We start from the raw sequence: 23033 nt of genomic DNA, 5'->3' as shown, positions 1-23033 counted from the left end.
TGCACGCGGTGAACAGCGTAAAAAAAACCGTAAAAAACGATACCAGAGTTTCTGTTTTTTAGTCACTTTGCCTTACAAATGTTAGAATAAAAAGTGATCAAAAAGTCGCACGTATCCAAAAATGGTACCTATAACGTCCCGCAAAAAACAAGTCCTCATACACCTCCGTCGACAAAAAAATTAAAAAGTTATGGTTCTCACAACTTGGCGACAGAAAAAATACATTCTTTTTACAAAAGTAATTTTATTGTGCAAAAAGTTGTAAAACATAAAAAAGTTCTATGAATTAGGTATCGCCGGAATCGTACTGATCCGCAGAATAAAGTTAACATGTAATTTATAACGCGTGGTGAACGCTGTATAAAAAAAAACCGAAAAAAGCTGTGCCAGAATTGCGTTTTTTTGTTTACCTGGCATCCAAAAAATAGGATAAAAGGTGATCAAATAGTCGCATGTACCCCAAAATGGTACCAATAATAACTACAGCTCGTCCCGCAACAAACCAGCCCTCATACCGCTACGTCTATGAAAAATAAAATTAGTTATGGCTCCAATAAGTCAGGAAATCAAAAAATATGCAGTTGTACCCGAGGGGAACATTTCTTCTGTTTGAAGAGGCGATTTATCAAGGACCTAAAATTAGGGAACCAGGAAAGGGAGGGCCCAAACATATCCGCTGGAAGCGACGGTGCCCGTATTATACCAGGACAACACTTCCTAGCAAAATTCCCCAAACTACAAAGGCGCGGAGTGTGGATCAAAAGGGGGATAATAAAGGACGCCATATATCAGTGCGACACCGGCCTGTGCAGAAAGGATTGTGTCACAGCGTAACACACATCTATGGATTATTTTATTGTTTTTTTTTACCCCATTATTATACCACCTGACTATGCCCCTTATATACTCCGCCCGGCTTACATATGCCCTACATTATAAACGGAAACACCAGTAAGACTCCAAACAAAACTACTACCAAGCAAAATCCACACTCCAAAAGCCAAATGGCATTTCCTCCCATCTGAACCCTACAGCGTGCCCAAACAGCAGTTTCCTTCCACATATATGGCACCGTCATACCCGGGAGAACCCTTTTAGCAATTTTTGGGGTGTGCGTCTCAAGTGGCATAAGCTGGGCACGACATATTTGCCACTGAATGGCATATCTAGGGAAAAATATAAATTTTTAATTTGCACCATCCACAGCGCATTCATTTATGGAAAAGACCTGTGGGGTGAAAATGCTCACTACACCCCTTAATAAATGCCTTGAGGGGTGCAGTTTCCATAATGGGGTCACTTCCCAGGGGTTTATTTTTATTATTTCACATCTGAGCCTCTGCAGTTGTGAACCAATACTTTGTAAATCGCCAAATTAGGCCTCAATTTTACATGGTACGCTTTCACTCCTGAGCCTGGTCGACTGTCCAGGCAAGAGATTAGGGCCACATGTAGGGTGTTTCTAAAACCAGGAAACCCAGCATAATAATTAGAGAGCTGTCTTGTTATGGTGGCACAAGCCGGTCACCACATATTGTCCACATATCTGTGGAAAAAATCCAATTTTCACTCTGCAACATCGAGTTCACACTAATTTCTACAAAACACCTGCAGGGTTAACATGCTCACTACACCCCTAGGTAAATGCATTGAGGGGTGTAGTTTCCAAAATTGGGTCACTTCTGGGGGGTTTCCACTGTTTTGGGCCCACAGGCGCCCAGAAACCAATCCAGCAAAATCTGCACTCCAAATGGCGGTCCTTCCCTTCTGAGCCCTGCCGTGTGCCCAAACAGCAGTTTATGACCACATATGGGGTATTGCCGTACTCGGGAGAAATTGCTTTACAAATGTTGGGTTCTTTTTTTTCCTTTATTTGTTGCGAAAATGAAAAAATTTGCGCTAAAGCTACGTCTTATTGAAGAAAAAGGATTGTTTTTATTTTCACTGCCCAATTCTAATAAATTCTATGAAACATCTGTGGGGTCAAAATGCTCACTACGCCCCTAGATGAATTCCTCAAGAGGTGTAGTTTCCTAAATGGTGTCACTTTTTGGGCGTTTTCATTGTTTTTTCCCCTGAGGGGCTTTGCAAATGTGACATGGCCGCCGCAAACCATTCCTGCTCAATGTGATCTCCAAAAGCCAAATAGCGCTCTCTCCCTTCTAAGCCAAGCCGTGTCTCCAAACAGCCGTTTATTACCACATGTGGGGCATTGTTTTACTCGGGAGAAATTGCTTTACAAATTTTGTGGTGCTTTTTCTCCTTCAGTCCTTGTGGAAATGAGTAAAAATAAGCTAAACCTACATTTTCTTTGAAAAAATTTTGATTTTTATTTTCAGGGCCTACTTCCAATAATTTCTGCAAAAAAACCTGTGGGGTCAAATCGCTCACTATACCCCTAGATAATTTCCTCAATGGGTGTAGTCTCCAAAATGGGGTCACTTGTGGGGGGTTTCCACTGTTTTGTCTCCTCAGGGACTTCGTAAATGTGACATGGCCTCCGCAAACCATTCCTGCTAAACTTGAGCTCCAAAAGCCAAATAGCGCTCTTTCCCTTCTCACTGTACCCCTAGATAATTTCCTTGAGGTGTGTAGTTTCCCAGATGGGGTCACTTTTGGGGGATTTTGACTGTTTTGGCACCGCAAGAGCCCTTCAAACCTGACATGGTGCCTAAAATTTATTCTAACAAAAATAAGGCCCCAAAATCCACTAGGTGTTCCTTTGCTTCTGAGGCCGGTGCTTCAGTGCATTAGCACGCTACGGCCACATGTGGGATATTTCCTAAAACTGCAGAAACTGGGCAACAAATATGGAGTTGCATTTCTCTGGTAAAACCTTCTGTGTTATAAAAAAAAAAATTGTACTAAAAATTAATTTCTGCAAAAAAATATGACATTTGTAAATTTCACCTCTACTTTGCTTTAATTCCTGTGACATGTGTAAAGGGTTAAGACATTTTCTAAATGCTGTTTTGAATACTTTGAGGGGTGAAGTTTTTAAAATGTGGTGACTTTTTGGGGGTTTCTAATATATAAGGCCCTCAAAGACACTTCACAACTGAACTGGCCTCTGTAAAAATGGCCTTTTGAAATTTTCTTGAAAATGTGAGAAATTGCTGCTAAAGTTCTAAGCCTTGTAACGTCATAGAAAAATAAAAGGATGTTCAAAAAACGATGCCAATCTAAAGTATACATATGGGGGATGTTAATTAGCAACAATTTTGTGTGGTATAACTGCCTGTCTTACAAGCAGATACATTTAAATTGAGAAAAATGCTAATTTTTGCAATTTTTCGCTAAATTTTGGTGTTTTTCACAATTAAATACTCAAGATATCGAGCAAATTTTGCCAGTAACTTAAAGTCCAATGTGTCACAAGAAAACAATCTCAGAATCGCTTGGATAGGTGAAAGCATTCCGGAGTGATTACCACATAAAGTGACACATGTCAGATTTGAAAAATGAGGCTCGGTCAGGAAGGTCAAAAGTGGCTAAAGAGGGAAGGGGTTAATGACACTCCGTTTGGATGTTTGTAAACAGAAAAGCACGTGGTGCTTTCGGTTTCCAAAATTTTTTTTACTGCGGTTGCGCGAATAATGCGCGTCCCACGGAAGTGCTTCGAAAAAGTGCCGAAATATAGAACCTGTCATGAGTTTTACGCAGCGGACTCACGCGGCGCAAAAATCACGGACAGTCTGCACTGCCCCATAGACTTGCATAGGTCCGTGCGACCTGCGTGAAAATCACGCAGGTTGCACGGACGTAAATCACGTTCATGTAAATCCGACCTCAGTGGTATGAGGGCTTATTATTTGCGGGATAAGCTATAGTTTTTAATAATACCATTTTGGTGTACATGCGACGGTTTGATCACTTATTTCATTTTTTGTGGGAGATGAGGTGACCAAAAAATAGAGATTCTGGCGTTTACAATTTTTTTTTTTTTTACGGCGTTCACCGTGCGGGTTAAATAATGATATATTGTGATAGTTCTGACTTTTGCGGACGCGGCGATTCCAATTATGTTTATTTATTTATTTTTTTACTATGCTCTAGGGGAAAATGGGAAAAGGGAGGTTTTTTGAACTTTTAATTTTTTTTTATACCAAAAAAAAAAACAAAAAACTTTAACTCATTTTTACTTTTTTTATTAGTCCCTCTAGGGGACTTCAACCAGCGATCGTTAGATACTAATGTATTGCAGTATATCGTGATTCTGATAGGCAACTATTAAGCCCTGCCGGAGGCAAGGCTTAATAGGTGTACAAAGATGGCGGCGTTCATTAACCCCTTCAGGACTGAGCCTGTTTTGGCCTTCAGGACGAAGCAGATTTATCATATCTGACATGTGTCACTTTATGTGGTAATAACTCTGGAATGCTTTTACCTAACCAAGTGATTCTGAGATTGTTTTCTCGTGACATATTGTACTTTATGTTAGTGAAAAAATTTGGTTGATAAATTCAAAATTTGGATTCTTCTAAATTAAAAATGTATCTGCTTGTAAAAGAGATAGTAATACCATACTATATTTCCCATATGTCTACTTTATGTTTGCATCGTTTTTTGAACATTCTTTTATTTTTCTAGGACGTTACAAGGCTTAGAACTTTAGCAGCGATTTCTCATATATTCAAGAAAATTTCAAAAGGCCATTTTTTCAGGGAACACTTCCGTTCTGAAGTGGCTTTGAGGGCCTTATATATTAGAAAGTCCCCATAAATCACCCCATTTTGAAAACTGCACCCCTCAAAGTATTCAAAACAGCATTCAGAAAGTGTTTTAACCCTTTAGGCGTTTCACAGGAATTAAAGCAAAGTAGAGGTGAAATGTACAAATGTAATTTATTTTTTTTTTACAAAATTCATTTGTAATACATTTTTTTCTGTACCACAGAAAGTTTTACCCGAGAAATGTAACTTATTATTTATTGCCCAGATTCTGCAGTTTTTAGAAATATCCCACATGTGGCCCTAGTGCGCTAATTTACTGAAATACAGGCCTCAGAAGCAAAGGAGCACCTAGTGGATTTTGGGGCCTCCTTTTTTTTAGCATATATTTTAGGCACCATGTCAGGTTTGAAGAGGTCTTGTGGGGCCAAAGCAATAAAGACCCCCAAAAGTGACCTCATTTTGGAAACGACACCCCTCAGGGAATGTATCTAGGGGTATAGTTAGCATTTTGAATCTGCAGTTTTTTTGCTAAATTTATTTGAATTAGTATGTGAAGATGAAAATCGACTTTTTTCTGCAAAACGTAGAAATTTTTAATTTTTCCAAGGAATAAAAGAGAAAAACCACCCCAACATATGTAAAGCAATTTCTCCTGATTATAGCAATACCCCATATGTGGTAATAAACTGCTGTTTGGACCCACAGCAGGGCTCAGAAGAGAAGGAGCACCATTTGGATTTTGAAATTCTGATTTTGCTGGAATAGTTTTCAGTGTCGTGTCGCGTTTGCAATGCACTGGAGGGAACAAAATAGTGGGAACCCCCGGAAAGTGACCCCATTTTGGAAACTACACTCATCAAGGAATTTTTCTAGGGGTAAAAGTTGGCATTTTGACCCCACAGTTGTTTTGCTGAATTCATTGTAATTATTCTGTAAAGGTAAAAATCTACTTTTTTTTCTGAAAAAAGGTAGCCATTTTTAATTTAATAGGAGAAAAAGCACCCCAACATTACGGAAATACGCCATATATGGTAATAAACTGCTGTTTGGACCTACAGCTGGGCTTAGAAGGGAAGGAGCGCTATTTGGCTTTTGGAGCTCAAATTTAGCTGAAATGGTTTTCGGGTACCATGTCGCATTTGCAAAGCCCCTGAGAGGCCAATACAGTGGAAACCCCCCAAAAGTGACCCCAATTTTGGAAATTACACCACTTAAAGAATCGATCTAGGGATATAGTGGGCATTTAGACCCCACAAGTCTTTTGCAGGATTTATTAGAATTATGCCGTGAAAATGAATATCAACATTTCTTCCACTAAAATGTTGCATTTTTTTCAATTTCAAAAAGGATAAAGGAGAAAAAGCACCCCAACATTCATAAAGCAATTTCTCCAGAGTACAGCAATACCCCACACGTGGTCATAAATGGTTTTTCATTAGAAAGTAATTAACCCTTTCCAGACTGATCCATTTTTTATTTAGCTTTTTTAGTTTTTTCCTCCCCGCGTTCCAAGAGCCATAACTTTTTTATTTTTCCGTCAATAGAGCGGAGTGAGGGCTTATTTATTGAGGGACGAGCGATCGTTTTTATTGGTACCATTTTTTAGTACATACAACTTTTTGAGCACTTTTTATTAAATTTTTTGGTAGAGGCAAGGTGACCAAAAAACAGCGATTTTGCAGTTTTAAATTCTTTATTTTCCACGTGAGACGCTCCATACATCACCCCCCACACTACATCATGCTATTAAGTCGTGGTGGGCGAAGGGGTTAATGTGCAGCGGATGGTGCAGAGTGAAAATTACAATTTTCCACTCATATGCCATTTTTGTGCACTACATGTTATGCCCAGTTTGTGCCACAAATACCTCATAAAATATTAACCGGGTTCTCCCGGGTACGGCGATGCCATATCTGTGGACGTAAACTGGTGTTTAGGCACGCTGCAGGGCTCAGAAGGGAGGGAGCGCCATTTGGCTTTTGGGGCGCAGATGTAGCTTGGTAGTAGTTCTGTTTGGGATTTTACTGGTATTTCAGTTTATAATGTGGGGGCATATGTAATCTGTGCGGGGTACATCAGGGTATAATAAGAGGGTATAATAATGTGGTAAATAAATAATAATTCATAGATGTGTGGCCGGTGTCGCACTGATATAGTGTCGGATCTTATCCATTTTTGGACACTCTGCACATTTTGCATCGCCATATTCTGAGAGCCAGAACTTTTTTATCTTTTCTCCACCGGAGCTGTTTTAGGGCTTATTCTTTGCGGGACAATCTGTAGTTCTCATTGGTACCATTTTGGGGTACCAGAAGTTTTAGTGATCGTTTTATTCCATTTTTTGGCAAGCAAGGTGACCAAAAACCATCAATTCTGACAATGTTTTTTATTCTTTTTTTTCACGACATTCACCCTTGGCTATAAATGACCATTTTACTTTATTCTGCGGGTCGGTACGATTAGGGTGATACCATAGGTATATAATTTTTTTATGTTTTGCAGCGTTTGTGCAATAAAATCACTTATTTATAAAAGTTATTATTTTTTGTGTCACCATATTCGGAGAGCCATAACTTTTTTATTTTTCAGTCAAAAAAACTGTGTAAGGCCTTGTTTTTTGCGAGACGGGATGTAGTTGGTATTGGTACCATTTTGGCGTACATGCATTGTGATTCAGGCACTGTTTTTCGTTTATTTTTTTCGCAGTGTTCACCGTGCGGGAAAAATATTTCAGTTTTATAGTTTGGGTCGTTACGAACGCGGCGATACCAAATATGTGTACTTATTTTAACGTGTTAATTTTTTTCCTATAATAAAAGACTTTTTTGTTTATGTCACTTATAAAACTTTGATTTTTACACTTTTAAAAAAAAAATATTATCTTTTTTTTACTTGTCCCACTAGGGGACATTTAGACTTGCAGCTTTGATCGCTGCTAGAGTACATTACTCTACACACGTAGTGTAATGTGTTCTAACTGTCGTTGTGACGTGACAGTCACTGACAGGAAGCATCGGAGAACTTGCCGGAGGCTGCTCCTCCGAGGCTTCCGTACATGGCATGTCATTGTCTAGCCTCTGGTTGTCATGATAAGGATCGCAAGCCCCCGCAAAGGCATGTGGGGGGCTGCCGATCTGCTCTAAACCTCTTCAATGCGGTGATCTCAATCGACCGCATCGAAGGGGTTATTTGCCGATTTCAGCGGCGACAGGCCGCTGATCGGCAACGGGGAGAGCAGGGCAGACACCCTGCACAGTTAACCGCCGCTGCGGTGTAGTGCCACGCGGCGGTTTACTGTTAAAGCGCGGACGTAACTGCACGCCCAGGTGCACGAAGTTACTGCTCACCTGGACGTGCATGTACGCCAAGGTGCGGGAAGGGGTTTAGCCCCCAGGCAGCCATAGCAACAATCGCCCCCCCCCCCCCGCGATTGCGTTAGATAGCTGTTAGAAGGGGTCGCCCCCCCTTCTTTCTGACGATTTAAATGCTGCAGTCAGTATTGACCGCAGCATGTAAAGAGTTAAACTGGCGGGATAGCGCTCAAGCGAGATGCCGCTAGTTACTCTGAAGTGTCGGCTGTAACATACAGCCGACACTGTCATCGTATGGAGCGAGCTCACTGCGTGAGCCCGCTCCATACTTCCCCTAACCGACTTTGGCGTATGGATACGTCAAATGTCGGGAAGGGGTTAATAAATAAGTTGAATAATAGTGGTCCCAGCACGGAACCCTGGGGTACACCACTTATTACCGGGGACCATTCAGAGTAGGAATCATTGACCACAACCCTCTGGATACGGTCCTTGAGCCAATTCTCAATCCAATTACAAACTATATTTTCTAAACCTATAGTCCTTAATTTAACCATTAGACGTCTATGAGGGACAGTGTCAAATGCCTTTGCAATGTCCAAAAACACTATATCCACAGCGGCCCTCTGTCTAGGCTTCTGCTCATCTCTTCATAAAAACAAATCATGTTATTTTGACAATTTCTGTCCTTAGTAAAACAGTGCTGACTGTCACTTATAATACTATTTTTTGTCACATAATCCTGTATATAGTCCCTCAATAGCCCCTCAAACATTTTCCCCACGATGGATGTTAAGCTTACTGGTCTATAATTACCCGGGGAAGACCTAGAGCCCTTTGTGAAAATAGGCACCACATTTGCCCTGCGCCAGTCCCTTGGCACTATACCAGTCACGAGAGAATCTCTAAGTATTATGAAGAGGGGGACAGAAATAACTGAACTAAGCTCCTTAAGAACTCTAGGGTGTAACCCATCTGGTCCCGGGGCCTTGTGCACATTTATTTTATTTAGATTGCACCATATCTACATTCATCCAATTCAGTATATCAACTGATATATTAACAGCACTGGCACTGGCTACATCAGCTGCTCTTTCTTCAGTTGTATATACAGACCTAAAAAAAACATTTAGTAACTCTGCCTTCTCTTGATCCCCTGTGACAAACTTCCCATTACCACTATCTAGGGGTCCCACATGTTCAGACCTTGGCTTTTTAGCATTTATATACTTGAAGAATGTTTTGGGATTTGTTTTACTATCCTTGGCGACCTGCCTTTCATTCTATATCTTTGCACCGTATTGCACTTCATGTCCGTCATACACGGATACTGGCTGGTGATCGGCTCATGCAGCTTTATGTACCACCCCATGTGTATAAAAGATGGCTGGACCATTGTACCGAACAAACACTGTTACACTTTGTGTCTCCCTTATTTCCTCATAGATTGTAAGCTCTTGGGAGCAGGGTCCTCAACCCTACTGTCTGAATTGTAAATTAGCTTTGTCACTTCGTAATGTCTGATATTGTTTGTTGATGTTCCCTATAAATTGTAAAGTGCTGCGTAATATGTTGGCGCTATATAAATAAAGATTAGTCATGTCAGTGCAGTGTATGTATATGTAAGGTCCTGGCAGTGCAGTGTGTATATATGTAAGGTCCTGGCAGTGCAGTGTGTATATATGTAAGGTCCTGTCAGTGCAGTGCGTGTGTATATATGTAAGGTCCTGGCAGTGCAGTGTGTGTGTGTGTGTATATATAAGGTCCTGGCAGTGCAGTGTGTATATAAGGTCCTGGCAGCGCAGCGTGTGTGTATATAATGTCCTGGCAGCGCAGCGTGTGTGTATATAATGTCCTGGCAGCGCAGCGTGTGTGTATATAAGGTCCTGGCAGCGCAGTGTGTGTATATATGTACGGTCCTGGCAATGCAGTGTGTGTGTGTGTGTGTGTGTGTGTGTGTGTGTGTGTGTGTATATGTAAGGTCCTGGCAGTGCAGTGTGTGTGTGTGTGTGTGTGTGTGTGTGTGTGTGTGTGTGTGTGTGTGTGTGTGTGTGTGTGTATATGTAAGGTCCTGGCAGTGCAGTGTGTGTATATATGTAAGGTCATGGCAGTGCAGTGTGTGTATATATGTAAGGTCCTGGCAGTGCAGTGTGTATAGAAGGTCCTGGCAACCTGGCAGTGCAGTGTGTGTGTGTGTATATATATATATATATATATATATATATATGTGTATGTAAGGTCCTGTCAGTGCGTGTGTATATGTAAGGTCCTGGCAGTGCAGTGTGTGTATATATGTAAGGTCCTGGCAGTGGAGTGTGTGTATGTATATATGTAAGGTCCTGGCAGTGCAGTGTGTGTATATAATGTCCTGGCAGTGCAGTGTGTGTGTATATGTAAGGTCCTGGCAGTGCAGTGTGTGTATATAATGTCCTGGCAGTGCAGTGTGTGTGTGTGTGTATATAAGGTCCTGGCAGTGCAGTGTGTATAAAACGTCCTAGCAACCTGGCAGTGCAGTGTGTGCATGTATATGTAAGGACCTGGCAGTGCAGTGTGTATGTATATGTAAGGACCTGGCAGTGCAGTGTATGTATATGTAAGGTCCCGGCAGTGCAGCGTGTGTATATGTAAGGTCCTGTCAGTGCAGTGTGTGTATATGTAAGGACCTGGCCGTGCAGTGTGTGTGTATGTATGTAAGGTCCTGTCAGTGCAGTGTGTGTGTATATGTAAGGTCCTGGCAGTGCAGCGTGTGTATATGTAAGGACCTGGCAGTGCAGTGTGTATATATGTAAGGTCCTGGCAGTGGAGTGAGTGAGTGTGTGTGTGTGTGTGTGTGTGTGTGTGTGTGTGTGTGTGTGTGTGTGTGTGTGTGTAAGGACCTGGCAGTGCAGTGTGTATATGTAAGGTCCTGACAGTGCAGTGTGTGTGTATATGTAAGGTCCGGGCAGCGCAGCGTGTGTGTGTGTGTATATATGTACGGTCCTGGCAGCGCGTGTGTGTGTGTGTATATGTAAGGACCTGGCAGCGCAGCGTGTGTGTGTGTGTGTGTGTATATGTAAGGACCTGGCAGCGCAGCGTGTGTGTGTATATATATGTAAGGACCTGGCAGCGCAGCGTGTGTATATGTAAGGTCCTGGCAGTGCAGTTTGTGTATATATGTAAGGTCCTGGCAGTGCAGTGTGTGTATATATGTAAGGTCCTGGCAGTGCAGTGTGTATATGTAAGGTCCTGGCAGTGCAGTGTGTGTGTGTATATATGTAAGGTCCTGGCAGCGCAGTGTGTGTATATAATGTCCTGGCAGTGCAGCGTGTATATAAGGTCCTGGCAGTGCAGTGTGTATATAAGGTCCTGGCAGTGTATATAAAAGGTCCTGGCAACCTGGCAGTGCAGTGTGTGTATGTATATGTAAGGACCTGGCAGTGCAGAGTGTGTGTGTGTGTGTGTGTGTGTGTGTGCGCGCGCGTATGTAAGGACCTGGCAGCGCAGTGTGTGTGTATATGTAAGGTCCTGGCAGCGCAGTGTGTGTGTATATGTAAGGTCCTGGCAGCGCAGTGTGTGCATATATGTAAGGTCCTGGCAGTGCAGTGTGTGTGTATATGTAAGGTCCTGGCAGTGAAGTGTGTTTATATATGTAAGGACCTGGCAGTGCAGAGTGTGAGTGTATATATGTAAGGTCCTGGCAGTGCAGTGTTATTATATATGTAAGGTCCTGGCAGTGCAGTGTGTATATATGTAAGGTCCTGGCAGCGCAGCGTGTGTATATATGTAAGGACCTGGCAGTGCAGTGTATATATGTAAGGTCCTGTCAGTGCAGTGTGTGTGTGTGTGTGTATGTATATGTAAGGTCCTGGCAGTGCAGTGTGTATGTGTGTGTGTGTGTGTGTGTGTGTGTGTATGTGTGTGTATATGTAAGGTCCTGGCAGTGCAGTGTGTGTATGTATATGTAAGGTCCTGGCAGTGCAGTGTTATTATATATGTAAGGTCCTGGCAGTGCAGTGTGTATATATGTAAGGTCCTGGCAGTGCAGTGTGTGTGTGTGTGTGTGTGTGTGTATGTAAGGTCCTGGCAGTGCAGTGTGTGTATATGTAAGGTACTGGCAGCGCAGTGTGTGTATATAATGTCCTGGCAGTGCAGTGTGTGTGTGTGTATATAAGGTCCTGGCAGTGCAGTGTGTATAAAAGGTCCTAGCAACCTGGCAGTGCAGTGTGTGCATGTATATGTAAGGACCTGGCAGTGCAGTGTGCATGTATATGTAAGGACCTGGCAGTGCAGTGTGTATGTATATGTAAGGACCTGGCCGTGCAGTGTGTATGTATATGTAAGGACCTGGCCGTGCAGTGTATGTATATGTAAGGACCTGGCCGTGCAGCGTGTGTATATGTAAGGACCTGGCAGTGCAGCGTGTGTATATGTAAGGACCTGGCAGTGCAGCGTATGTATATGTAAGGACCTGGCAGTGCAGTGTATATATGTAAGGTCCTGTCAGTGCAGTGTGTGTGTATATGTAAGGTCCTGGCAGTGGAGTATGTGTATGTATATGTAAGGACCGGGCAGTGTGTGTGTGTGTGTGTGTGTGTGTGTGTGTGTGTGTGTGTGTGTGTGTGTGTGTGTGTGTGTGTGTATGTATATGTAAGGACCTGGCAGTGCAGTGTGTGTGTGTGTATATGTAAGGACCTGGCAGTGCAGTGTGTGTGTAAGGACCTGGCAGTGCAGTGTGTGTGTGTATATGTAAGGTCCTGGCAGTGCAGTGTGTGTATATGTAAGGTCCTGGCAGTGCAGTGTGTGTATATGTAAGGACCTGGCAGTGCAGTGTGTGTATATGTAAGGACCTGGCAGTGCAGTGTGCGTGTATATGTAAGGACCTGGCAGTGCAGTGTGTGTGTGTATATGTAAGGTCCTGGCAGTGTGTGTGTTTATCTGTAAGGTCCTGGCAGCGTGTGTGTGTGTGTGTGTGTGTGTGTGTGTGTGTGTGTGTGTGTGTGTGTGTGTATATATATGTAAGGACCTGAAAGTGCAGTGTGTGTATATATGTAAGGTCCTGTCAGTGCAGTGCGTGTGTATATGTAAGGTCCCGGCAGTGCAGTGCGTGTGTGTATATGTAAGGTCCCGGCAGTGCAGTGCGTGTGTATATGTAAGGTCCTGGCAGTGGAGTGCGTGTGTGTATGTAAGGACCTGGAAGTGCAGTGTGTGTGTGTATGTATGTATATGTAAGGACCTGGCAGTGCAGTGTGTGTGTATGTATATGTAAGGTCCTGGCAGTGCAGTGTGTGTATATATGTAAGGTCCTGGCAGTGCAGTGTGTGTATATATGTAAGGTCCTGGCAGTGCAGTGTGTGTGTATATGTAAGGTCCTGGCAGTGGAGTGTGTGTGTGTATATGTAAGGTCCCGGCAGCGCAGCGCGTGTGTGTGTGTGTGTGTGTGTGTGTGTGTGTGTGTGTGTGTGTGTGTGTATATATATATATATATATATATATATAAGGTCCTGGCAGTGCAGTGTGTGTGTGTGTGTGTGTGTGTGTGTGTGTGTGTGTGTGTGTATATATGTAAGGTCCTGGCAGCGCAGCGTGTGTGTGTGTGTGTGTATATGTAAGGACCTGACAGTGCAGTGTGTGTATATGTAAGGACCTGGCAGTGCAGTGTGTGTATATGTAAGGTCCTGGCAGTGCAGTGTGTGTGTATATATGTAAGATCCTGGCAGTGCAGTTTGTGTATATATGTAAGGTCCTGGCAGTGCAGTGTGTGTGTATATATGTAAGGTCCTGGCAGTGCAGTGTGTGTGTATATGTAAGGTCCTGGCAGTGCAGTGTGTGTGTGTGTATATGTAAGGTCCTGGCAGCGCAGCGTGTGTGTGTGTGTGTATATGTAAGGTCCTGGCAGCGCAGCGTGTATGTGTATATATATATATATATATATATATGGACCTGGGAGTGCAGTGTGTGTGTGTGTGTGTGTGTGTGTGTGTGTGTGTGTGTGTGTGTGTGTGTGTGTGTGTGTGTGTGTGTGTGTGTGTGTGTGTGTGTATATATGTAAGGTCCTGGCAGTGCAGTGTGTGCTCTGCCAGGACCTTACATATACACACACACACTGCACTGCCAGGACCTTACATATACACACACACACACTGCTCTGCCAGGACCTTACATATACACACAGTGTGTGTGTGTATATGTAAGGTCCTGGCAGTGCGGTGTGTGTGTGTGTGTGTGTGTGTATATATATGTAAGGTCCTGGCAGCGCAGCGTGTGTGTGTGTGTATATATGTAAGGTCCTGGCAGCGCAGCGTGTGTGTGTGTATATGTAAGGACCTGACAGTGCAGTGTGTGTATAAATGTAAGGTCCTGTCAGTGCAGTGTGTGTATATGTAAGGTCCTGTCAGTGCAGTGTGTGTATATGTAAGGACCTGGCAGTGCAGTGTGTGTATATGTAAGGTCCTGGCAGTGCAGTGTGTATATATGTAAGGTCCTGGCAGTGCGTGTGTATATATGTAAGGTCCTGGCAGCGCGGCGTGTGTGTGTATATATGTAAGGTCCTGGCAGCGCAGCGTGTTTGTATATGTAAGGACCTGACAGTGCAGTGTGTATATATATGTAAGGACCTGGCAGTGCAGTGTGTGTACAAATGTAAGGTCCTGTCAGTGCAGTGTGTATATGTAAGGACCTGGGAGTGCAGTGTTTGTGTGTGTGTGTGTGTATATATATATATGTAAGGTCCTGGCAGCGCAGCGTGTGTGTGTGTGTGTGTGTGTGTGTGTGTGTGTGTGTGTGTGTGTGTGTGTATATATGTAAGGTCCTGGCAGCGCAGCGTGTGTGTGTGTATATGTAAGGTCCTGGCAGAGCAGTGTGTGTGTGTGTATATGTAAGGTCCTGGCAGTGCGGTGTGTATATGTAAGGTCCTGGCAGTGAGGTGTGTATATGTAAGGTCCTGGCAGTGCAGTGTGTGTGTATATGTAAGGTCCTGGCAGTGAGGTGTGTATATGTAAGGTCCTGGCAGTGCAGTGTGTGTGTATATGTAAGGTCCTGGCAGTGAGGTGTGTATATGTAAGGTCCTGGCAGTGCAGTGTGTGTATATGTAAGGTCCTGGCAGTGCGTGTGTGTATATGTAAGGTCCTGGCAGTGCAGTGTGTATATATGTAAGGTCCTGGCAGTGCAGTGTGTATATATGTAAGGTCCTGGCAGTGCAGTGTGTATATATGTAAGGTCCTGGCAGCGTGTGTGTGTGTGTGTGTGTGTGTATATATGTAAGGTCCTGGCAGCGCAGCGTGTGTGTGTATATGTAAGGACCTGACAGTGCAGTGTGTGTATATGTAAGGACCTGGCAGTGCAGTGTGTGTATATGTAAGGACCTGGCAGTGCAGTGTGTATATATGTAAGGTCCTGGCAGTGCAGTGTGTGTATATGTAAGGACCTGGCAGTGCAGTGTGTGTATATGTAAGGTCCTGGCAGTGCAGTGTGTATATATGTAAGGTCCTGGCAGTGCAGTGTGTATATATGTAAGGTCCTGGCAGTGAAGTGTGTGTGTGTGTGTGTGTGTATATATATGTAAGGTCCTGGCAGCGCGGCGTGTGTGTGTATATATATATGTAAGGTCCTGGCAGCGCAGCGTGTGTGTGTGTGTATATGTAAGGACCTGACAGTGCAGTGTGTGTGTGTATATATATGTAAGGACCTGGCAGTGCAGTGTGTGTATAAATGTAAGGTCCTGTCAGTGCAGTGTGTGTATATGTAAGGACCTGGCAGTGCAGTGTGTGTGTATATGTAAGGTCCTGGCAGCGCAGTGTGTGTATATAATGTCCTGGCAGTGCAGTGTGTAGAAAAGGTCCTAGCAACCTGGCAGTGCAGTGTGTGCATGTATATGTAAGGACCTGGCAGTGCAGTGTGTATGTATATGTAAGGACCTGTCAGTGCAGCGTGTGTGTATATGTAAGGTCCTGGCAGTGCAGCGTGTGTGTATATGTAAGGTCCTGGCAGTGCAGCGTGTGTGTATATGTAAGGTCCTGGCAGTGCAGCGTGTGTATATGTAAGGACCTGGCAGTGCAGCGTGTGTATATGTAAGGACCTGGCAGTGCAGCGTGTGTATATGTAAGGACCTGGCAGTGCAGCGTGTGTATATGTAAGGACCGGGCAGTGCAGTGTGTGTATATGTAAGGACCTGGCAGTGCAGTGTGTGTATATGTAAGGACCTGGCAGTGCAGTGTATGTATATGTAAGGACCTGGCAGTGCAGTGTATATATGTAAGGTCCTGTCAGTGCAGTGTGTGTGTATATGTAAGGTCCTGGCAGTGGAGTATGTGTATGTATATGTAAGAACCGGGCAGTGCAGTGTGTGTGTGTGTGTGTGTGTATATGTAAGGACCTGGCAGTGCAGTGTGCGCGTGTGTGTGTGTGTGTGTGTGTGTGTGTAAGGACCTGGCAGTGCAGTGTGTGTGTATATGTAAGGTCCTGGCAGTGAGGTGTGTGTATATGTAAGGTCCTGGCAGTGCAGTGTGTGTATATGTAAGGTCCTGAAAGTGCAGTGCGTGTATATATGTAAGGTCCTGTCAGTGCAGTGTGTATATGTAAGGTCCCGGCAGTGCAGTGCGTGTGTGTATATGTAAGGTCCCGGCAGTGCAGTGCGTGTGTATGTAAGGACCTGGCAGTGCAGTGCGTGTGTATATGTAAGGTCCTGGCAGTGGAGTGTGTGTGTATGTAAGGACCTGGCAGTGCAGTGCGTGTGTATATGTAAGGACCTGGCAGTGCAGTGTGTGTGTGTGTATGTAAGGACCTGGCAGTGTGTGTGTGTGTGTGTGTGTGTGTGTGTGTGTGTGTGTGTATATATGTAAGGTCCTGGCAGTGCAGGGTGTATATATATATATGTAAGGTCCTGGCAGTGCAGTTTGTGTATATATGTAAGGTCCTGGCAGTGCAGTGTGTGTGTATATGTAAGGTCCTGGCAGCGCAGCGTGTATGTATATGTAAGGTCCTGGCAGCGCAGCGTGTGTGTGTGTATATGTAAGGTCCTGGCAGCGCAGCGTGTATATATATATATATATATATATATATATATATATATGTGTAAGGACCTGGGAGTGCAGTGTGTGTGTGTGTGTGTGTGTGTGTGTGTGTGTGTGTATATATATATATATGTAAGGTCCTGGCAGTGCAGTTTGTGTATATATGTAAGGTCCTGGCAGTGCAGTGTGTGTGTGTATATGTAAGGTCCTGGCAGAGCAGTGTGTGTGTGTATATGTAAAGTCCTGGCAGTGTGTGTGTGTGTGTGTGTGTGTGTGTGTGTGTGTGTGTGTGTGTGTGTGTGTGTGTGTGTGTGTGTGTGTGTGTGTGTGTGTGTGTGTATATATATATATATATATATATATGTAAGGTCCTGGCAGCGCAGCGTGTATATATGTAAGGTCCTGGCAGCGCAGCGTGTATGTGTATATGTAAGGACCTGACAGTGCAGTGTGTGTATAAATGTAAGGTCCTGTCAGTGCAGTGTGTGTATATGTAAGGTCCTGTCAGTGCAGTGTGTGTATATGTAAGGACCTGGCAGTGCAGTGTGTGTGTATATGTAAGGTCCTGGCAGTGCAGTGTGTATATATGTAAGGTCCTGGCAGTGCAGTGTGTATATATGTAAGGTCCTGGCAGTGCAGTGTGTGTGTGTGTGTGTGTGTGTGTGTATATATGTAAGGTCCTGGCAGCGCGGCGTGTGTGTGTATATATGTAAGGTCCTGGCAGCGCAGCGTGTGTGTGTATATGTAAGGTCCTGTCAGTGCAGTGTGTGTATATGTAAGGTCCTGTCAGTGCAGTGTGTGTGTATGTAAGGACCTGGCAGTGCAGTGTGTGTATATAATGTCCTGGCAGTGCAGCGTGTGTGTATATAAGGTTCTGGCAGTGCAGTGTATATATAAGGTCCTGGCAACCTGGCAGTGCAGTGTGTGTATGTATATGTAAGGACCGGGCAGTGTTTGTGTATATGTAAGGACCTGGCAGTTCAGTGTGTATGTATATGTAAGGACAGGGCAGCGCAGTGTGTGTGTATGTAAGGTCCTGGCAGTGCAGTGTGTGTATATATGTAAGGTCCTGTCAGTGCAGTGTGTGTATATATGTAAGGTCCTGGCAGTGCAGTGTGTTTATATATGTAAGGTCCTGGCAGTGCAGTGTGTGTGTATATATATATATATATATATATAAGGACCTGGCAGTGCAGTGTGTGTATATGTAAGGTCCTGGCAGCGCAGCGTGAGTGTGTATATGTAAGGTCCTGTCAGCGCAGTGTGTGTATATATATATGTAAGGTCCTGTCAGCGCAGTGTGTGTATATATGTAAGGTCCTGGCAGTGCAGTGTGTGTATATGTAAGGTCCTGGCAGTGCAGTGTGTGTGTGTATATATGTAAGGTCCTGGCAGTGCAGTGTGTGTGTGTGTGTGTGTGTAAGGTCCTGGCAGCGCAGTGTGTGTATATAATGTCCTGGCAGTGCAGCGTGTGTGTGTATATAAGGTCCTGGCAGTGCAGTGTATATATAAGGTCCTGGCAACCTGGCAGTGCAGTGTGTGTATGTATATGTAAGGACCTGGCAGTGCAGTGTGTGTATATGTAAGGTCCTGGCAGTGCAGTGTGTGTGTATATGTAAGGTCCTGTCAGTGCAGTGTGTGTGTGTGTATACGTAAGGTCCTGGCAGTGCAGTGTGTTTATATATGTAAGGTCCTGGCAGTGCAGTGTGTATATATGTAAGGACCTGGCAGTGCAGTGTGTATAGATATGTAAGGTCCTGGCAGTGCAGTGTGTGTGTGTATATATGTAAGGTCCTGGCAGTGCAGTGTGTGTGTATATGTAAGGACCTGGCAGTGGAGTGTGTGTATATATGTAAGGTCCTGTCAGTGCAGTGTGTGTATATATGTAAGGTCCTGGCAGTGTGTGTGTGTGTGTGTGTGTGTGTGTGTAAGGTCCTGGCAGCGCAGTGTGTGTATATAATGTCCTGGCAGTGCAGCGTGTGTGTATATAAGGTCCTGGCAGTGCAGTGTGTATATAAGGTCCTGGCAACCTGGCAGTGCAGTGTGTGTATGTATATGTAAGGTCTTGGCAGTGCAGTGTGTGTGTAAGGTCTTGGCAGCGCAGTGTGTGTATATATAATGTCCTGGCAGTGCAGCGTGTGTGTATATAAGGTCACGGCAAACTGAACTGGCAGTGCAGTGTGTGTATGTATATGTAAGGTCCTGGCAGTGCAGTGTGTGTATGTATATGTAAGGTCCTGGCAGTGCAGTGTGTGTATATATGTAAGGTCCTGGCAGTGCATAGTGTGTATATATGTAAGGTCCTGGCAGTGCGTGTGTGTATATATGTAAGGTCCTGGCAGTGCAGTGTGTGTATATATGTAAGGTCCTGGCAGTGCAGTGTGTGTGTATATATGTAAGGTCCTGGTAGTGCAGTGTGTGTGTGTGTGTGTGTGTGTGTGTATGTATATGCAAGGTCCTGGCAGTGCAGAGTGTGTGTATATGTAAGGTCCTGGCAGTGCAGTGTGTGTGTATATATGTAAGGTCCTGGCAGTGCAGCGTGTGTATATATGTAAGGACCTGGCAGTGCAGCGTGTGTGTATATATGTAAGGACCTGGCAGTGCAGTGTGTGTGTATATATGTAAGGTCCTGGCAGTGCAGTGTGTGTATATATATGTGTAAGGTCCTGGCAGTGCAGTGTGTGTGTGTGTGTGTGTGTGTGTGTGTGTGTGTATATATATATATATATATATATATATATATATATATATATATAATGTCCTGGCAGTGCAGCGTGTGTGTGTGTGTATATAAGGTCCTGGCAACCTGGCAGTGCAGTGTGTGTATATATGTAAGGTTCTGGCAGTGCAGTGTGTGTATATATGTAAGGTTCTGGCAGTGCAGTGTGTATATATGTAAGGTCCTGGCAGTGCAGTGTGTGTATATATGTAAGGTCCTGGCAGTGCAGTGTGTGTGTGTATATATATAAGGTCCTGTCAGTGCAGTGTGTGTGTATATGTAAGGTCCTGGCAGTGCAGTGTGTGTGTATATGTAAGGTCCTGGCAGTGCAGTGTGTGTGTGTGTGTATATATGTAAGGTCCTGGCAGTGCAGTGTGTGTATATATGTAAGGTCCTGGCAGTGCAGTGTGTGTGTATATATGTAAGGTCCTGGCAGTGCAGTGTGTGTGTATATATGTAAGGTCCTGGCAGTGCAGTGTGTGTATATATGTAAGGTCCTGGCAGTGTGTGTGAGTGTGTGTAAGGTCCTGGCAGCGCAGTGTGTGTGTGTATATAAGGTCCTGGCAACCTGGCAGTGCAGTGTGTGTATATGTAAGGTTCTGGCAGTGCAGTGTGTGTATATATGTAAGGTCCTGGCAGTGCAGTGTGTGTATATATGTAAGGTCCTGGCAGTGCAGTGTGTGTGTATATGTAAGGTCCTGTCAGTGCAGTGTGTGTGTATATGTAAGGTCCTGGCAGCGCGTGTGTGTATATATGTAAGGTCCTGGCAGTGCAGTGTGTGTATATATGTAAGGTCCTGGCAGTGCAGTGTGTGTGTGTGTGTGTGTGTGTGTGTGTGTGTGTGTGTGTGTGTGTGTGAGTGTGTATGTATGTAAGGTCCTGGCAGTGCAGTGTGTGTGTGTATATGTAAGGTCCTGGCAGTGCAGTGTGTATATGTAAGGTCCTGGCAGCGCAGTGTGTGTATATAATGTCCTGGCAGTGCAGTGTGTGTATATATGTAAGGTCCTGGCAGTGCAGTGTGTGTATATATGTAAGGTCCTGGCAGTGTGTGTGAGTGTGTGTGTTTGTGTGTAAGGTCCTGGCAGCGCAGTGTGTGTATATAAGGTCCTGGCAACCTGGCAGTGCAGTGTGTGTGTATATGTAAGGTTCTGGCAGTGCAGTGTGTGTGTGTGTGTGTGTGTGTGTGTATGTAAGGTCCTGGCAGGGCAGTGTGTGTATATATGTAAGGACCTGGCAGTGCAGCGTGTGTATGTATGTGTATATATATATATATATATATATATATGCATGTATGGTCCCGGCAGCGCAGTGTATATGTATGTAAGGTCCTGGCAGTGCAGTGTGTGTGTATATATATATGTAAGGTCCTGGCAGTGCAGTGTGTGTGTATATATATGTAAGGTCCTGGCAGTGCAGTGTGTGTGTATATGTAAGGTCCTGGCAGTGCAGTGTGTGTGTATATGTAAGGACCTGGCAGTGCAGTGTGTGTATATGTAAGGTCCCGGCAGCGCAGTGTATATGTATGTAAGGTCCTGGCAGTGCAGTGTGTGTGTGTATATATATGTAAGGTCCTGGCAGTGCAGTGTGTGTGTGTGTATATATATGTAAGGTCCTGGCAGTGCAGTGTGTGTGTATATGTAAGGTTCTGGCAGTGCAGTGTGTGTGTGTGTGTGTGTGTATGTATATGTAAGGTCCTGGCAGGGCAGTGTGTGTATATATGTAAGGTCCTGGCAGGGCAGCGTGTGTATGTATGTGTATATATATATATATATATATATATATATATGCATGTATGGTCCCGGCAGCGCAGTGTATATGTATGTAAGGTCCTGGCAGTGCAGTGTGTGTGTATATATATATGTAAGGTCCTGGCAGTGCAGTGTGTGTGTATATATATGTAAGGTCCTGGCAGTGCAGTGTGTGTGTATATGTAAGGTCCTGGCAGTGCAGTGTGTGTGTATATGTAAGGACCTGGCAGTGCAGTGTGTGTATATGTAAGGTCCCGGCAGCGCAGTGTATATGTATGTAAGGTCCTGGCAGTGCAGTGTGTGTGTGTATATATATGTAAGGTCCTGGCAGTGCAGTGTGTGTGTGTGTATATATATGTAAGGTCCTGGCAGTGCAGTGTGTGTGTATATGTAAGGTCCTGGCAGTGCAGTGTGTGTGTATATGTAAGGTCCTGGCAGTGCAGTGTATATATGTAAGGTCCTGGCAGTGCAGTGTGTATATATATATATATGTAAGGTCCTGGCAGTGCAGTGTGTGTATATGTAAGGTGCTGGCAGCGCAGTGTATATGTATGTATGTATATATGGTCCTGGCAGTGCAGTGTGTGTGTATATGTAAGGTCCTGGCAGTGCAGTGTGTGTGTATATGTAAGGTCCTGGCAGTGCAGTGTATATATGTAAGGTCCTGGCAGTGCAGTGTGTATATATATATATGTAAGGTCCTGGCAGTGCAGTGTGTGTAAATGTAAGGTGCTGGCAGCGCAGTGTATATGTATGTATGTATGTATGTATGTATGTATGTATGTATGTATATATGGTCCCGGCAGTGTATGTATGTGAGGCTACAATGTGATTATATTACATTCTGGATTTTATACGTTACAATAACTCCGCAGTAACATGTCATCTCACTAGCAATTACCTTCTCATGTCACCACCGCCATCATGGCTGATACCAGAGAGAACACCCGACCAGCGCAACTCTCTACCTCATACACGGCAATAGCTGAAGAACCTGTGATGATGTCACCATCGAGTGACCGGGGCAGGAGGGGCGGAGCTTATCAGTGGACAAAAGTGGTGACTGAAGGACCTCTGAAGAAGATCACGTGACATTAGAGGCGGAACTCATGTGCAGCGTGAGGAAGTATTTATGATCACGTGATGCGAGGGTGGAGCTCTGTGAGCGGCCGGGACTCCTGTGTGGCGTGGAGAAGTGATGATGATCAAGTGACATGAGGGGGCGGAGCCAGGGGAATGCTGGGAGTTGTAGTTCTCTCCATTTATACCCCTACCTGTAATGTCCTCTGATATCCCATAATAACAGCCTGGACATGTTGGGAGTTGTAGTTCTCTCTTATACCCTCTCCCTGTAATGTCCTCTTATATCACATAATAACATCCTGGACATGCTGGGAGTTGTAGTTCTCTCTTATACCCCTCCCTGTAATGTCCTCTGATATCACATAATAGCAGTCTGGACATGCTGGGAGTTGTAGTCCTCTCCTCTTATACCTCCTTCCTGTAATGTCCTCTGCTATCCCATAATAACAGTCTGGACATGCTGGGAGTTGTAGTCCTCTCCTCTTATACCTCCTTCCTGTAATGTCCTCTGC

The 23033-nt window shown here is 44.2% G+C and overlaps 1 protein-coding gene across 4 annotated transcripts in view; it reads right to left on the bottom strand.

The window, feature by feature from the left end:
* The window catches only part of LOC142659414 (uncharacterized), a 90513-nt gene extending 68003 nt beyond the window's left edge, over positions 1-22510 (bottom strand). For all 4 annotated transcript variants that reach the window (XM_075835572.1, XM_075835653.1, XM_075835828.1 and 1 more), the window contains exon 1: positions 22340-22510. In XM_075835572.1, the coding sequence (XP_075691687.1) occupies positions 22340-22347 (8 nt within the window). In that variant the 5' untranslated portion in view covers positions 22348-22510. The remainder of the gene's footprint in view (positions 1-22339) is intronic.
* Positions 22511-23033: the final 523 nt, after the last annotated feature.

Source organism: Rhinoderma darwinii, chromosome 1, assembly GCF_050947455.1.
Source record: "Rhinoderma darwinii isolate aRhiDar2 chromosome 1, aRhiDar2.hap1, whole genome shotgun sequence".
Taxonomy (NCBI): domain Eukaryota; kingdom Metazoa; phylum Chordata; class Amphibia; order Anura; family Rhinodermatidae; genus Rhinoderma; species Rhinoderma darwinii.
Note: the sequence above shows the minus strand (reverse complement) of the source record. Positions and strands in the feature narration are given on the sequence as shown.